The sequence below is a fragment of the Schistocerca nitens genome, chromosome 2, assembly GCF_023898315.1.
Source record: "Schistocerca nitens isolate TAMUIC-IGC-003100 chromosome 2, iqSchNite1.1, whole genome shotgun sequence".
Taxonomy (NCBI): domain Eukaryota; kingdom Metazoa; phylum Arthropoda; class Insecta; order Orthoptera; family Acrididae; genus Schistocerca; species Schistocerca nitens.
The window spans coordinates 649,816,677-649,835,082 of NC_064615.1; the positions used below are offsets into that span (position 1 = coordinate 649,816,677).

At 36.7% G+C, this 18,406-nt stretch overlaps 1 protein-coding gene across 1 annotated transcript in view; it reads right to left on the reverse strand.

Moving 5' to 3' along the window:
• The window catches only part of LOC126236762 (alpha-tocopherol transfer protein-like), a 150,651-nt gene that overhangs the window by 9,695 nt on the left and 122,550 nt on the right, over positions 1–18,406 (reverse strand). The window contains exons 4-7 of the mRNA XM_049946316.1: positions 13,348–13,498; positions 12,185–12,378; positions 11,982–12,092; positions 11,599–11,743 (exon numbers count right to left, since the gene is read on the reverse strand). Coding sequence (XP_049802273.1) covers positions 11,599–11,743; positions 11,982–12,092; positions 12,185–12,378; positions 13,348–13,498 — 601 coding nt within the window. The remainder of the gene's footprint in view (positions 1–11,598; positions 11,744–11,981; positions 12,093–12,184; positions 12,379–13,347; positions 13,499–18,406) is intronic.

Here is an 18,406-nt window from a genome sequence, read left to right on the forward strand (position 1 = left end):
CATAGTGCCACTAGTAATGGCTCAATGTGAAGTTTTAATTACACAATAGCTTGAAAGTAAATGTAAAGAAGCTATGCATATTTCCACTGAGTAGTGAAATTACAGATGAGAAAAGCATGAAGACATTGCTGGAGAAAGAGGCAGAAATGGCCAGTGAAAGGATAAAAGTCTCATCACAGATTATTTAAGACTGTCACACATCTCATTGACAACTGAGTATTAGTAAAACAGCGTGTTAGAATTGGTGAAGAAATTCACAAGCTGCAACAATAATATCTTGGTGTATTTTGACTTTGGAGTATACTGAATCCAAAACCATAGAACCAGTCTAGATGAAGTGTGGAAAATAGTATGGTTTATATGAAGTGAAAAGACTTACAGACAGTGTAGAAAACTTTGTAGCACCGTCTGCAAGGCAATCATAAAAAAGTTTGTTCTCTAGGACTGGCACCATCCAGAACTGGATGGACATATTGTCCACATGCAAAAAGAAATTTTTTGTTACATGTCCTTTAACACACTGCATTCTCATGTAGCAAACACAGCAAACAATGGCTCAATAACCTCAGCTACCACAGACATCAGTTACTATCACCTACTTACCTGACCACAGCTACCAATGCTGCCCATGCCTGCACAGCACGGTTTGAGCACAGTAATGAATCTTTGGGGTAAAAAGGTCTACAGTACTGACACACAAGCCACACAGTGCAGAATCCCACCTACAGCACATTGTTTTACACCCTGTTACATTGAGCTAATATTATGTTCTTTTAGAGAACCTCTTCCCCTGAAGTACAATGCTAGTAAAAGACAATTATGTACATTAAATCTACATCTATGTTCTGCAAGCCACTTTTTCATTTATGGTGGAGCGTACTTTGAGTATAATGTATTTTGCCTCACACCTGTTCCACTTGTGATAGCTACTCAAAAAGATGATGATGTTTGGTTTGGGGGGCACTCAACTGTGTGGTTATCAGCACACCTAAAAAGTTCAAATTTTCACACAGTCCAATCTAGTCACTGTCATGAATGATGATGATGATGATGATGATGATGAAATGATGAGGACAACACAAACACCCAGTCCCCAGGCAGAGCAAATCCCCAACCCAGTTGGGAATCGAACCCATAGCAATGCTAGCCACTAGACCACGAGCTGCAGACTGCTCAAAAAGAACAACTGTCAGTAAGACACATTTGTACTTTGGAACATTGAAGATCTTAGGGAGAAACAGATCAGTAAGTTGACTTATTTTGTATATTTTCATTAAATAATGCCTTATAAAGTAATGTTCTAGGGTAACTCATATTTAAGAATTCCTCCCTCATGAAGTTAGTTGTAAATAACCCACTGTGGTTCAAAACAAACAAAGCTGTGCATAACAGCACTGCAAGAAGCAAAAATGAGATTCACTACTCCATATTAAGAGTGTCTTTAGGGCAAAAAGATGTGTGCAATGCTGCCATCAAAATGATTGACATGCAGTAAAAGAGAAATAGACAACAAACTGAAAAAGTTTCTTCTTGACCACTCCTATTATTCCATATAATAATTTCTATTCACAAATGGTCAGCATGTAGCCACATTTACATAATATGAACATGTAAATTGAACATAGAATGAGTAAAACTGTGTGCCGGACCGAAACTCAAACTCGGGACCTTTGCCTTTCGTGGGCAAGTGCTCTACCAACTTTGCTCAGTTGGTAGAGCACTTGCCTGCGAAAGGCAAAGGTCCCGAGTTCGAGTATCGGTCCGGCACACAGTTTTAATCTGCCAGGAAGTTTCATATCAGTGCACACTCCGCTGTAGAGTGAAAATTTCATTCTAGATAGAATGACTAGTCCCACATCATTAGGATTAGTCATATAAATGATGCCTGAACATGAATCAGCTAAATAATTAACAATACCAGCCATAACATAAATGTACCTTATTGCAGGATGGAGTAACGATAATCAGCCTGTATATATGAGGCACTGCCATAATTAGAAAAAGAGATGAGCTTTTCTCAAACTTGTAATTTTTGTGTGTCTACTGTAGCATAGCATTCAGATTACATGAAAGAAAATTATATAAAACTATGGGACTGTAGTTGTGAAATACTGCAACAGACATGACTGTTTATTGTCAATTAGCGTGGTAAGTGTTTACTCATTTATAAGATAATGGCCTCACTCATTACTGACTATTGCAGTATACCTATGTTTCTTACTTTTGAGAGGATCAATGGAGCCAAGCCATGTGGAGAGAAAGTGTCCAAACTTGGTAAATCCACCACAAATTGTTCTACAGGAAAAGTCTCAGTGATACTCATTCTCAGTTTCCTGATAATATTCCCCAAAGTTACGTGATTTTGAATGATGGGTTACACAATTATGTCTGAAAATCAGATAAACATGCCACTGCAGATGTGTGGGTTAGTTCAGATATAGTGTAGAAAGCATCATTTAAGGAAAGATAGTTAAATTCACACCTATACTCCCAAAATGATTCTGAAATGGGTGGGTCAAACTAATACAGTTAATATTGCACAATGTTCTTTTTCAAATGAGTCTCCATTAATAATTTTTAAATTGGATGCATTATTTTAGGATAGAATTAAGAGTAACACTTCAACAGTAGCCTGAAAGTGATTATAATGCACAGACATATATATCAGACTAAAGTGAAGATGAGAAGCACAGAATGTCCATAACTGAAGTTCCAGTTTCAAATCACTGTATAAGAAGAACCACTGCTCAGAATGACATCAAATATGAACAACATATTACTGATGCAAGGAGAGAAAGCATGGAACAAAAAGGAATTTAATGAAAATTTTACAAATAGATGGCACTGTAAGCACCAGCAGAAATGGGACCAACTAGAAATGAAACATGAATTTTAGTGTGAGAGCTATGGTTTGAGTTGCACATTACACAATCCATACGGTTCAATGTGCATAACTGCACAAGTTCGGCAGTCAACACTTGTGCAGGTAAGCCCATCCATCATGGCAAGGTTGTGCCACATTTGATGGAAAAAATCAGTTTTTTTAATTGTCCTGAGGCCAAGAAATGCATAAAAAGCAAAATGACACTAGTTTTTAATTCTCCTGGGGCCAAAAACCACATAAAAGCAGAGTAACATAGGTTTTTAATTGTCTTTGGGGTCAAAAACAGCATAAAGAGCAAAATGACTTTATTCTCTAATTGTCATGAGACTGGTGCAAGACTCGTTCAATATGTTGTCCACCATTTTCTGCTGCAAGTTGAAATTGAGAAAAAGCATGTTCCACAACAGATCAGTGTGTCTTCGGGGTCATGTTCAAAATATGTTGCGCAATGTGTGCCTTCAATTCAACATTCGTAACTGCAGCAATGAACACAATATCTTTCAGAAGTCACACAGATTAATATCAGGTGATCTAGATGGCCAAGCTGTAGGGAAATGATAGCTGATAATTCTAGGATTGCCTCTGCAGCAGCTACTTCACTGACTGTGCTGCATGCAGAGGAGTGCCATCTTACATAAAAATGATCCTACCCACACATCTATGCTGCTGAAGGCTTGAAACGACACTGATGTGCAAGTAACAGGACTCATCTCCTCATAAAAGGATGGCCCTACGCAACCCACACCCCACAGTCACCTTTATAGAATCAAACGGTAATGGGCAATGTGCATGCAGAATTTCCATTTTCACATATTCTGCAATTCTGCTTATTGGCCTGTCATTAGAGATGGAATTGAGATTTGTTTGTCCACAGAATCCTTCCATGACCATTCATTGTCCAGTTCCATGTGAGCAAGAAATTTTGGAGCAAATGTTTGTCTTGTTGGCAGGTCAGCAGGAAGCAACTCTTGAACATGGATGAAGTTTTATGGACAGCATTACAGGATGTTTTGCAAGATATTATACATTGTTCTCACAGGCAAGTCCAATGCTCAGGCAATGCCCCATGCATTGCATGTTTGCACACCACTGATAGACTCCTCCTTTAATGCTAAGTCCATATCTTTGACAGATGTCAGATCAACCGCTTTCCTCCCTCTGTCACAGTGCACTTCAGAAGAACCTATCTTTTCGAATTTTGTAATCAGTTTCTCCAGACACTTAGCAGACATTGGACTAATGCTGTTTTTCATACCCTTGAGTGTTTGTAACTTCTGCAGGGCTACTGGTCCACAGTCACCATTCTTCTAAAAGATCTTTACCAGCAGTGCACAACACTTCAAGCAGCAGCTCTGCTGGGCATCTCGGGTGCAATCTGAGGAACAGCTGTGTGCCGCGCATCTGTTGGTACACGTAGTCTGATACTTACAGCACCATCTGTTGGTCATATTTATTTTTATTTTTTCCCCATGATGTTTCTCCCTGTGTCAATAATATGCTGTTCAGATTTGATGTCATTTGGAATGGTGGTTCTCTTTCTACAGCATTTTGAAACTGGAACTTTAATTATGGACACCCATGCCTGTATCTCTATTACTTCAAACCATAAAACTTGCTATAACCCATCCTAAAAATTACGTTTTGAGAAAAAAACATGCAAAATATGGGTTAGCATTAGGCAACAGTGAATTGTAACTGCTTACTTAAGGTGGCAAAAAGAGTGACAGCATTGTGTTTGATGAATGTCTTCATGAGATTATGTACAGGGAAATATGTATGGTATCTTTAAATATGCACATGATATAGAGCAGAACATGTAGTTCAATTTTAGCTTTCTTGTCAGGTCTCAGACTAACTACCACCTCTGGAATAATGATCTAGTCCATAAGACCCACCAAAAGTTGATGACAATCATGACTATAAATATCATAGATGACCATTTCACTTGCAGCAATTTATTCTGTGCTATTAGACTGCAATCTGACCAACAACTAAAAAATTATTACATAACCTCAATAAAAAGGTATGCCATAGATCACTCAATAATGTCTCTCCCAAAATCAGAGTTGTTGTGTTTTCTTTTGAAATAATTTCCCAAAAATCCCATATGGTTTATACATTTTCTGCAAGAAGTGTCAAAACAGTGATGGTTCAAAACTAGTTTGTACATTATCTAGAAGAGGTGTCATGAGCTCCCTGATTTATCATTGCCAACTTGCTCCCATTTGGAATAAAAGTGAAGTTACAACTTTAGATCCAAGGTCAGTAATGGCCTCTCTCTCTCTCTCTCTCTCTCTCTCTCTCTCTCTCTCTCTCTCTCTGTGAATGTATAGGTCTATCATTTTTAAAGTTAATTCTGAGGTATAAAATGTTACTTCTATGTCTCTTCTGCTTTACAGCTGGCACAAGTGCAGAGTAACAGTGTGAAATTATGCCTAATAGATGGTAAGAGGGATACTGCAAGACATCATCTAAAATTACTAAAGGTGAGCAGGGAGGTCACACATGCATTCATTAAATACTCCTTCTATATACAGAACAAGACAGACAAGTTTTATGGAATAATGTGATTCACATGGAAAGGAAAACAGATAACTTCATTTTAAATGCAAGACAGTTGCCACTATGGATACAGAGGAAGGTGAACTTTGGACAATAGATGTGGAACTCACACTTAACATTGAAACATAAAAGGAGATCTTGTGTAGCAGAAAGGAAGTGAGAAAGTCCTCCGTGATAACGAGAGAACTTCATTATCTACCTAAAGAAGTCTCTACTACTTACAAGATATTAGTGGCAAACACTGTGTGACACTCCAATGTGAACAAATTAGTAACTGCATAATGAGCATCAACTTCTCTTTATACGCATTCTGTTTCTTTGCAATTTCTTTTGTCAGTGTGTTACTGTTGTAATGGGTAGCAGTTAATTAAGAAGCAGAGTTGCTAAACGTGCTGGTGTAACAACATAAGCACAAAAATTCTACATCTACATCCATACTCCGCAAGCCACCTGACGGTGTTGGAATAAAAGTGAAGTTACAACTTTAGATTCAAGGTCAGTAATGGCCTCTCTCTCTCTCTCTCTCTCTCTCTCTCTCTCTCTCTCTCTCTCTCTCTCTCACACACACACACACACTTGTCTGGCAGTGATATACAATGCCTCTACTTGCTAGCATGAGTTTCAGCAACAGGAAATATACGACTAACATCTTTTAAGTGAGTTCAAGTTACTGAGTATTACAGAAAAGACTTATATGGACCTGGAGGAGTTTATTCAAGATGATACTGCTGAACAATGTGCACAGAAGAAAGGTCAACTAGAAGAACATCACAAATATGACAGAAAGTGTGGCACAGAAAAACCAACAGATTTTGAACAGCCACTTGGATAGTGCCAGGGGCAAGGAAACTACGTACACTTTTTTAAAAATAAGTAACTGAAACTATTGGGCATAAAGATATTGCTGATCAATGTTTACTATTAAAGACATTGTTATTAATGAAGTTTTATGCCAGCATTTAGGCTCTTGAAAATCACTTTTTGAAGTTTTATAAAATAATGTGAGATTTTAGAATATTCAATGCTATCACTGAAGAAATTATATATTTGTCATTTGTAGCTGTTGTTACTGCTTCAGTGACTTTAAAACTTGAGTTTTGTAAAAGGTACACTAACAGGTGAAGAACTGATGCAGTACAATTCTAAAAGTGCCAAGACATCACAATAAGAACTCTTGTTGTGACAGCATTTCTTTTACAGAGAATCTGGAGAATAGGTCAAGTAACAAGAACATCTCATGGCACTTGCCTGGCAGGCACTAAATGATAACCCAAATGCTTGCTATAGATGTGGAAAAGTAAGTCATATTAGAGTACAATGTAAAGAAGAATGACTAAAAAAACACAAAAGTAACAACTCCGCTAGTGTAGGTGCAAATTCACTGGAAACAACTCATAGTGAAGATAATCTGAATGTCTTGGTTATTACTAGAATTTGTACTGATAAAAAATAGAGTATTTTTTGGACTCAGGAGCAATGATGCATATAATTAATGAACTCATTCTTTAACTACTATCAGGAAACTTGAAGATGCTAAAATAGCTATCTTTCTACCAATGTGCAACATGGGTGAAGTTGTTAGCACATAAATTACAAATGGTTGGTTGTCATATTGGCTTAGGAAAGTCAGAAGGCTCATTTCACAACCAAAATAAAACTGTATCTATAGAAAACAGAAAAGATTATGGATTGTATACTCTCGTAATCAAATGGACAAGGGAAAATTGGAATAGCTGTATTTTAGACAAAGATTTTGCTGTGTGGCATAAATAATTTGGATGACTGAACAAGGCCAGGTGTTCAAAATCTAAAATAAATGTTTGAGTTATAAAGAAGGTAATGCAGTTTATAACTAACTCATGCTTCACCTACAGTCAAATGAGCATCTGAATTAATAGATAGTGATGTGCTTGTTCCTATACAGCATGTATCTTGTGATGGAAAAAATCAAGCAATGAAAAATTTATGATGGAATAACAACAATGTAGAAGGGATAGATTGCTGTTCACCAAAAAAAGAAGGCATTGAGTCATGGACATACCCAAAGAAAAAGAATGCCAAAAATATACTGCTTTTGGATTATGTCTTTTATCAGAAATAGAAAACACACACACATTCACACAGGCATGACTCATACACAATGATCACTGTTGTCTCCATGTGCTAAGGCCTGAATGCAACTGTGCCTCAGGTGATTGGTTGCTGTGCCCCATCAGAGAGAATCTCTGCCCTTGTGAATCAACACCTTCATAACCTACCCTCCCATAGAAAAGACATCAACCATTTCCTCCGCTGATTCACCACAGTTCCTGATTCTTACCATCAAGCACCTCGCTTGTCACTACTGATGTCACCTTCTTCTATATTAACATCCTCTAATGACAATGGCCATGCCGCTATTCAGGATAACCTTTCCCAAAGTCCAACTGACTCCAAACCTACAACCTCCTTCCTGGTCCTCATACCAACTATATACTCTAAAAACAAAGATGATGTGACTTACCAAATGAAAGTGCTGGCAGGTCGACAGACACACAAACAAACACAAACATACACACAGAATTCAAGCTTTCACAACAAACTGTTGCCTCATCAGGAAAGAGGGAAGGAGAGGGAAAGACGAAAGGATGTGGGTTTTAAGGGAGAGGGTAAGGAGTCATTCCAATCCCGGGAGCGGAAAGACTTACCTTAGGGGGAAAAAAGGACGGGTATACACTCGCACACACACACATATCCATCCACACATATACAGACACAAGCAGACATATTTAAAGACAAACTCTTTGTATTCTATGCCTATCCAACCTATGGAATATCCTTCTCTGTCCCTACTACACCCCTGCTCTCAACCCTTAACCCCCTGCCTCATGACTCATATGCCTGCAACAGTCCCAGATGCAAGGCTTGTCCCATACACAATCTGACAATCCTCTGCTCCAGTCCTGTCAAAGACATCTTGTACCCCATCAATGGCAGAGTTACTTGTGAGAGCATCCATACGATACACAAACCTAGCTGCAACCACTGTCCCACAATTTACACGGGCATGGCTACTAACATACTATTTGTCTGCATGAATGACATCTGCCAAACTGTGCCCAAGATACAGCTGGACCTCCCAGTTGCTAAACATACTGCATAACAGTATGTGTTTCACTTTAACAACTGCTTCACAGCCTGTGCCATCTGGGTTCTCTCCATCATTACCAGATTTTTATGAGCTGCAGTAAAATAACCTTCATTCCCATAACCCCCTGTCCTCAACCTTCACACAGGTACAGACTCTTTAAAATTTCTCTCACTTCTCTCCTATCCCCCTTCTCTGTCTTGCAGAACAGCTTCCCAATGCTGTACCTGCAATCATGCCATAGCACATGGAGATGACTGCAGTCATCTGTGTATGAGTTGTGCTTGTGTGAATGTCTGTGCGTTTTCTACTTCTGATGTAGGGCATAGTCCAAAAGCTGAATATTTCTATCATTCTTTGTCATTGTGGCTGTCTACAGTGAAATACCTCCTTTGTGTGGTGGGTATCAATCTAACTTTTCATGGAAAGATATGTAAGGTGACTTTCTTTGATGATTATATGCACTTTATTGCAGTTTATAGTCTTCAATCAAAAATTGAAGTTTTTTATTATTTAAAAGTATTTTATAGAATGGTTACTATTCATTTTAATATGTAAATCAGCAAACTTAAATATGACATTGGTCTTGAATGAATTTCAAATGAGATGAAGATACCATAAGAGTTTACCATACAGCCAAAATTCTGTCTGGTAATTTATACACAGAGAATCAATGGGATCGATCCATACTCAATACACTAAATTCAAAAACTGAACAGATTCAGTACAGAAGAGTGAAAACAATGTAGCACATTGATGGAAGTCAACTCCAGTGAAGACATTTATGGAGACATGACCTGAAAGAAATCATACAGAGGGAAGCAGGAACTGAAACAGAGAGTAGCAAAGCACAAGCAGAAATGAACTTCATTTTTAAACTTTCTTTTAAAAAGGAGGACCTAGGTACTAGTCTCCAATTTAATTCTTATGCTACTGAAAAAAAATAGTGATATCATTGTTTGTGTCAGCTGGGTTAAGAAACAGATGAAATTACTAAAACTCAACAAGACCCCAGGCCTGATGGAATACCTAGTATATTCCACACAATTTGTAATTGAGATAACACCATTTTTAACCATGTGGATTCCTCAAATAAATAGCTTTATCATGGGTTGAAGAAAGGACAGGAGACAACCCTCGACAAGAAGTGCAGCAAAAGTTGTCCACAAAACTAGCATTCAATACACTAATACTGGCTCCCAAAAATCCTTTGATGATTATCACACTAAACCTTATTAAGTAAAGTCTAATCATGTGGGTATCAAATTGAATTTGTGTCTGGATTAAGAATTTCTTGGATGTAACATGTAATCTTAGATGGAGAGTAGTCAACCAAAGAAGAAGTATATTCAGGTGTTAGGAAGGTGTGTTAAGGACCCTTGTTGTATGTTAATGGCCTGGCAAACAATATTAATAGCAAATTAAGACTTTTGTATGTGATATTGTTACCTGTACTCTAGTACCACATGAAAAAAAATTCACAACTATTCAGCCAGATTTTGATGAAATTTCAAAGTAGTGTGAAGATTGCCAACTAGCTTTCAATGTTCAGAATTACATGAAATATAGCATTCTCTACCTCTAATGCCAATGAGTCACAACTGGAATCAGTCAAAACATACAAATTCCTGGGTGTAAGAACTTGTGTGGATATGAAATGGAATGGTCATATAGGCTCAACTGTAGAAAATGCAGGTGGCAGACTCTGGTTCATTGGCAGGATGCTAGGAAAACACAGTCAATCTACAAATTAAATTTTTTATGAAACACACTTGTGATCCATCCTAATGGAAATAGGATAGGTCACAGGTTTATTTGACATATGGAAAATCCTCACAGAAATACAAACCACCTGAACTGGCAGACACTTGAAGATAGCTGTTCACTATCCTGTGAAAGACTACTTGCAAATTTTCAAGAACTTATATTAAATGAGGGGTCTAGGAATGCAAATATTTCCAGTACAAACAATGAAGATGAAATTACACTAATTACAGCTTCCACAGAGCAATTTAACCAATCATTCTTTACACACTGTGAATGTGAATGGAAATGGAAGAAAACCTAATATGTAGTATTGTCCAAATGGAAGCACCCTATGGAATTCAGGGTATTGCTGTAGCTGTAGAACTGGTTGTTTAATTACACAATGACCACCTCAAAACTAGTGCAAGTGCATCAGTTAACTATTCTAACATATGTCAAAATAAACCTGGAGAAAGATAGGGTGAGAAGCAAATTTCTCAATACGTTAAAGGAAGAACTGATGTTGACATATATCACATAGATAGAAATTAATGTTTTATTTTGTATTATGTTGATTCTAATTCAGGAATTAAAACAGATGGGAGATCTATAAGAAGATAAACATTTTACAATCCTTAACAGAAGTAGAATATTTTGCTCTGGCTACAGCTGCAACAGAAATTCAAAGCCAGAGAAATTTTCTTTAAGCTTTTGAAAATTGTGAAAACTTCAGCAGTTTTTGAAGATGGTCTGATGTGGATAGGCCAGTTAGTTAACTGTTTACATCAACAAATGACGTGTACAGATATTCATTAGAATTCTATATGTAAACTCTACAGCAAGGGACTCCTGACTGTACAGTGTATTAGCCTCAAAGTTCAGGTGCATATATATCAGCAAAAGCAGATGAGGATAGAGTGTTCAGCAAACTATGATTCAGGATTAAGGTAATGAAACTGGAGGAGAACTGATTTGTGTACCTTTTTTAATTTATATTCAAAATTTTCTATCCACATGTGATTCTGTCCTAACATCACATACAGTTATTAAATTAATGGGGAAATTGAGATGTGAACAGTGGAGTTTCTTGTCAAACTGGGCTTTTATTTTTGCAGGGGAAATCAAGTACAGAAATTTAATTCTCAAAACAATGACATTCTTAGGAAGAAGAATTAGCTTAGTTTTGCTGATCTGAGTTAGTCAAATTTATAAATGTCAAGTCCTATCAATGCTGTTCTTACTACATAACTGAATTTGTGATAATTCATGAAGTTATTACCTGCAATCTTATCTTCATGTAGTTGAAGTTTATTTCTGAAACTAGTGAAATTGAAATTTGGAAGCATTCCTCCCAGTTGTTGTGGTAAAATTTCATAAGGTATGTGTGTGTGCAGTGAAGACATGTCAGTACCATGAAAGTGAATCTGAAAAATCATTTAACAGTGAAACATCAGCACTGAAAATAGGAACACAGTATTTTTATCTCAAAAATTAAAATTAAAATGAGGAAATGACCCAGCCTCAAGAGGGCATTTTTTTCTTTTGTAGTGAACTTCTATAAATTTCTGTCTTTTTATTTATTAAAACATCAAACTAACGATTCATGAAAAAGAAGTAGCCTGTTACAGAGTGAACACATTATAATTAAAATAAAACACTTACCCTTCTCCTCATCTTTTCTTTCATAAACTGCTTTGCCAATGCAAAAAAAGGTGCAAAAAGTTTTGGATGGTTTACAATATGAATACTTTTAAGCCTTAGTGGAAAACTACCCTGAAACATGACATCATTCTATAACATGGAAAAACTGGGTACCTATATCTGACATAATTTGAAAATACAGGAATCAAAAATAAATTCCTTACCTGAAACATTTTAATAAATAAAGACAAAGTTTTTGGTGTTGCATGAATTGCGTGTTGAAATCCAAACCCTTTTAGATCCACAATGACAGTTATACCAGAAATTTGAACATATTGATCTTCACAACAAAATAAAATCACTGTTGTTATTAGCTGAAAACACTCTTCTACTGTAACTTTTCTGAAATCTGTGTTTTCTGTAAGATTGTGAAATTACTAACGTCAGTCAGCAACTAACAATACTTAATTAGAAATTAAAAGTGATCTATGATGATGGTATCAAAAGACTATTACAGTATAAAAGATTTTAATGCCATAAACAATATTAGGAAAACAATAGAACATTATTCACTAAACATGAACTGTTGAGTTGTAGACAGACACAATGGAAAGACTCTTACACATAGCTTTCGGCCAAAGCCTTCTTCAGCAAAGAAGACACACAGGCAAGCACACTTCATGCACAGATGACAACTACCACCAGCAGCTCTGACCACAATGTGACTGTCATGTGAGTAGCAATCTGCCATGGGGCAGGGAAGACTGCCAAGCACAGCATCAGGAGGTTGGGGGAGGAGGAAAAAGTGAGAAGTTAAGGAGGGGTGCAGGGAAGGGGAAAGGATGAGTGGCACATGGGCAGAAAGCAGCACACAAAAAGGGTGAGGGAATATTACAAGGGAGGAGGTGACCAGACAATGGGTCAGAAGATGTTGGGTGGCAGTTGCAGGGATGGTAGGTTACTGTAGGATGAAGCTGGGATAGTTTCAAGAACAGAGAATGTGTTGTAATGACAACTCCCATTTGGACAGTTGAGGAAAGCTGGTGGTGGAGAGGTCATGTGTGTCTGAGGTATGTTTGCTTGTGGTAATATGTGTGTGTTCTCTTTGCTGAAAAAAGCTTTGGCTGAAAGCTATAATTTGTAACAGTCTTCTTGTTGTGCCTGTCTGCAGCTCAATGGGTCATCTTGACAGTGACTAGCAATCTATACTTTTCATAGTATTGGTGATATACCAGCTTGGAGTTTCCATTGTTTAATGTCATAAAAAGTATCTGTCATGATACTGATGAGTTCACAATATCACAGTGAATGATCAATAAAATTTTTAAACAACAAATATTTAACAAGCAAATAAATAAAATTCATTATCTTTTAAAGTGTCACTTACCCACTCTTATGATGACTACAGCTCTTTCATCATCATCTTTTTGTTCTAAAACAGTCATTCCTTCTATATCATAAATGTTACTTTTCTCTGATGGAAGGTATGGTTCAAGGTGTTCTGGAAAAGACTCCTTCATTTCGTAGAAGTTTTCCAGCTATGGAAAGACCAAGAAAGAAATTAATTGATTACTGCTAATATATAACATGGGGGAATCAGCAACGGTGGTTGAAAATGTTTAAGAAACTGTTGGTTGTGAGAACTTCAAAATTCAGTTTACCTTAATGCTTGAAAATAAAGATTAAGTCATATTCTTTAAAAAGCCATAATATGAATTACTGCAGAAAAAATATAGACATTGCAATTAAAAAGTAAATTTATGTTTCTTGTGACAAAAACTCGATTATTTAATGTACAGCCAAAGTAGTGTACTGATCAGTCAACTTGCTGAAAAACTAGGATTAAAATTTCTAGACACTAGAATCAGAAAGAGTGCTAAACCACAATGAAGCTTAATGGACCATAGAGTGAACCCAAAATTTGCAGTACAAGCACCAATAATAAACTGGAAAAACTATTAAAGCTTCAGAAAAATAAAATTGAAGTGGAAGCACACATGGCTTTGTCAGTGTCTTAAAATCAGGTAGGATGCATGTCAAGGAAATTAGCAGCACAATCATATCTTAATTTGTTATGTATGCAGGCACCATCATAAGCAATGCCCTTTTTCCATTTTGCATATAGACTTCAAATCTCTGAAAGTCATGCCTGTATCTGTTATAGTCATGTAAAACTCTAATGGGGCATGCAACCACATGTTGCCTATTACCCCGAACTGATGTGTAGAATATAATATGCTTTAAGCATAATAATTTTTATTGTGATGTAGCTTGATAGCAACCAAGGGCATGAAATTAGATAACTGCTAAGCAATGAAATAAAGGAAGAAATTATAAAATCTCCAAGATTCTCTTTCTTACACTTCAGGCCAAATCTGTAAGATTTCACTTCATGCCCTTCACTGGTTTCTGTTCAAATGATCTACATGTTTTCTTGCAGCTCTTCTTAATTGCAGAATTGTATTTTCAGGTATTCTTTCTCATGAAACATCCAGCTCTCATCCTGATGATCTCCTTACAGCTAAGTTCATTCTGCAGTGCTTAAATCTGGTTGATCTAGTGTCTTTTGAACTGTATCTGTCTCTTCTACACACACATCTTATGAGGCTTTGTTTTTCTGTTTGATGTGATTATCACCATAACAAACTCTTGCTCAGTGGGTTGTTTAAATAACTATTCTGTGCAACTCTAGATTTCATTCCTTCTTCTAAACTTTTGCCACTATTGTGCTCAATAGATTTATTTAACAATAACATTTGTTTGTCCTATTGTTTTAGCTGCAGGTTTTACTGTTGCACGTTAGGTTACTCATTCTGTTACAAACTACCTGTGTCATGTATCTGCATATCCTAAATGTAGCTTCACTATCTGAGTCATGTGACCAAGGGATCACTCTTCAGGAGTTCTTTACGCTGATTTAGTAGCATTCCTTCAGGTGCTTCCATAGTCACTAAAACTTTATTCCATTTCAAGTTATACACTCTGGGATTGGTAACAAAACTAGACAGAGGGTTGATTAACAATTGAATTATCCTTGAATTTGCCACTGCCAATCTCTCTCTGTCTCCCACATCCCCACCCTCACCCCAGTTCACCCAGCTGGTCATCAGTCTGGTTTGATACCACCTGCTACCATTTTCTTCTCCTGTGCCAATCTCTTCTTTTCCAATTTTCTCACAGTCGACGACTAACTTGGTACAGTGCTGTGCTCCAAACAACATTATTATAAATTTTCTCCACAAATTAAGACCTAAGTTTGGTACTACACTTCTCTTTGTGAGAAATGCTCTCTTTGCCTCTGCTAGTTTACTTCTTATATCCTCATAGTTTCATCTGTTATGTTTTAATTCACTTGTGTGGTAGGGTGGCAGTTTTGTTTTATCAAAAGATTTCCATGTTTTTCTAGGTTGAAATTCCAGTTTTCCATGAACCAGTTTTTGTTGTAAATGAGAGAAACTTTTTCTTTACTACTTTCCATAAAAGCAAAAGAAAGTTATTGAGTTGCCACATCACACATTTGTGATTATTTCAAGTGCAGCTACATTTTATAGTTTTATCAACAATTCTGTGACCTATAAATCTAGTCACTCACTTCATTATCCATCTTATAGTGTCACACCACTGTGTGATAACATCAACTGAAAGAGAAATTATTGCAGTAACATGCTTCAAACTACAGTTACAAGAATGAAGTTTCAATAGACTTCGATAGCAATGATGCATAATGTTTCAAATATGAGTTCTTAATATTAGCTATACTCATGGCTTGAAGCACGGAACTGTCAGAAAGTTATCTAAGTACTACTTTGCACTGAAATTAGTGCAAAATAACTGAATCCAGTAAACTGTGTCCTGCAGCTTACCTAACTTATCCACAGTAAGACTCTTTTGGTGATGGGTGTAAATCTGCATTTTCATAATAGCTATCAATTTTCAATAGTGCTGCCCACGGTTTACTTATTCTTGCATATCAAATACAGTGTTGGCATAGTGTTTTGTGCAAAACTTCAATGTATTAATGAAACTGACAAACTTGTACAAAGTGTGTGCTACAAAAGGTAGCACAAGACTGCCACATGTGTGGTCTGTGCCACAGCACTTAAGTATAATTACAATAATGCTTTACGTATCACACTACTTATTACGAACAAATTTTTACTGGAGTTACAGTTAACAATTTAAAGGTTTACAGAAATTGACTTGAACAAAAGCAATGACACACTGTGGAGTACATATTCTGATAACAAGTTTACAAAATGTACTAATGGTACTGTGTGAAACCATAGCTGAAACTGTTAACAATATTTTTAATTGGCATTTCAATTACTATCAAATCACTGTTAGCTGCATTATGCTAACATAGTTTTGAAATTATTATATATATAAGATGGTATCTGTTCTTTCTGACATGTCCGAAAGAACAGATACCATCGGTGACCATGCAGCTCGTTAAAATGAAATTACAGTGAAATGAACACCCTTAGCTGCTTACAGGCATTGACATACGTCAACGGGGACAGATGAAAATGTGTGCCCCGAGCGGGACTTGAACCCGGGATCTCCTGCTTACTTGGCAGACGCTCTATCCACCTATCCCCCCTCCCCATTATTGATCGTTGTGTTTGGTCATTGCGGATGTCACAAGACATCCTGTTCAAGTTTGATGGTTGATCCTTCCACTCAGTTTTTTTATTACAGAGGCCTACCAACTCTCTGACCGAACACGCTGAGCTACCGTGCCAGCTATCCATCTGAGCCACCAAGGACACAGAGGATAGTGCGACTGTAGGGATTCATCTCTGGCACGCCTCCCGCGAAACCCACATTCTCAACATATTGTACTCTAAGACTGATGTGGTGAATGAGATTGGCATCAAAAACTATGGCTGGTGTAGTACTGTATGGAAGGTTGTGTGTCATCCCACTCTGTCATGTTACAAACCTGGGTGTTTGATTCTAATCTAAAAAACACATACACAAATATGGATTCATATTTATATATTTTTGTTATATTAAAAAGTTCACCTTCGCTTTTGTTTGAATGATAAATTCATAGTCACAAGAAAAATTTCCATGTGCACATTACACCGCATCATACTCAAAATTGTGCAATGGGAAACAGGCAAACTGAAGGCTGCAATGAACATCAGACATATTCAGTTCACCTTTATTGCCTATCTCTACAACCAATTGTTTCCAAGGCATAAAGTCAAGAGTGATTTATGACGTTTCTTTCCATTAACAAGCAGTTCAGCTCCCCTTAGAGTGTCTCAGAATTCCCTGAGACTTTCAGAATTTCCTGGGCTTTCACAATTTCCTAAGATTTCCCTGACTTTTACAGTAAATTCAATTTTTCTGAGAGCCCAAATTTTCCACGTTTTCGAGACAAGTCACAATCATGCAAGATAACACATTTACTTCACTTTATCTTCTGTGTAGTCCCAACTCTGATAGTAAGTTGATCACTATTCTTATTTCTGATACTCCTGATTACTTTTGTCTGCTTTTCTATACTCTTAGTCAATATTCTGTGATCATTAACATGTTCATTTCATTCATCAGGTCCTGTAATACATCGTCAGATTCACTGAGGGTAGCAATGACATCAGTGAATCTTACCTGTAATATCTAATCAACCTAAGTCCTACTTCTGGATTTTTGTCTTGTTTCCACCATTGCCTCCACAAAGGCTCAAGAGAAGATATGGGAAACTACCGCCCACTCTCTATTCTCCCAATTTTCTCAAAAATATTTGAAAAAGTGGTAGTAATGGAAATCAAAAGATTTATAGAAAAATCAAACATACTGTCAGATAATCAATATGGCTTTCAGAAAGGCAAAAACACAATAGACATCACAAATGAGTTTGTGAAAAAAATTTGTTCTGCCTTAGACAAGTCTAGCAAAGTTGCAGGATTGTGCTGTGACCTCACAAAAGCATTTGATTGTGTAAACCATCAATTGCTCCTGTATAAAATGGAAAAATATGGAATTGGAGGTCGTGTTTTAGAGTGTTTCAGGTCACACCACACAAAGAGAAAACAAAGAGTAGTTATATCATCTAGCAAGGGAAATTTCTTCTCTGAATGGATGATTATTTCACAAGGCATTCCACAAGGCTCAATTCTGGGTCGAATTTTATTCTTACTTTACATAAATGACTTGCCACTAAACATAAATTCACACTCAGCTTTATTAGCTGATGATATGTCTGCCCTCATCGAAAACAATCACTCAGAACAAATTCCATCAACTGTCACAAATCTACTAGACAGTTTAGAAAACTGGTTCCAACTAAATGAGTTAAAACTGAATATTGGAAAAACACATTTACTACAGTTTAAAACTAAAAACTCTAAGACAAATGAAATTCATGTTACCTGCAGAAACCAGAAAATGATAGAATCAGATTGTGTTAAATTTTTAAGAATAAATTTGGACCAAAA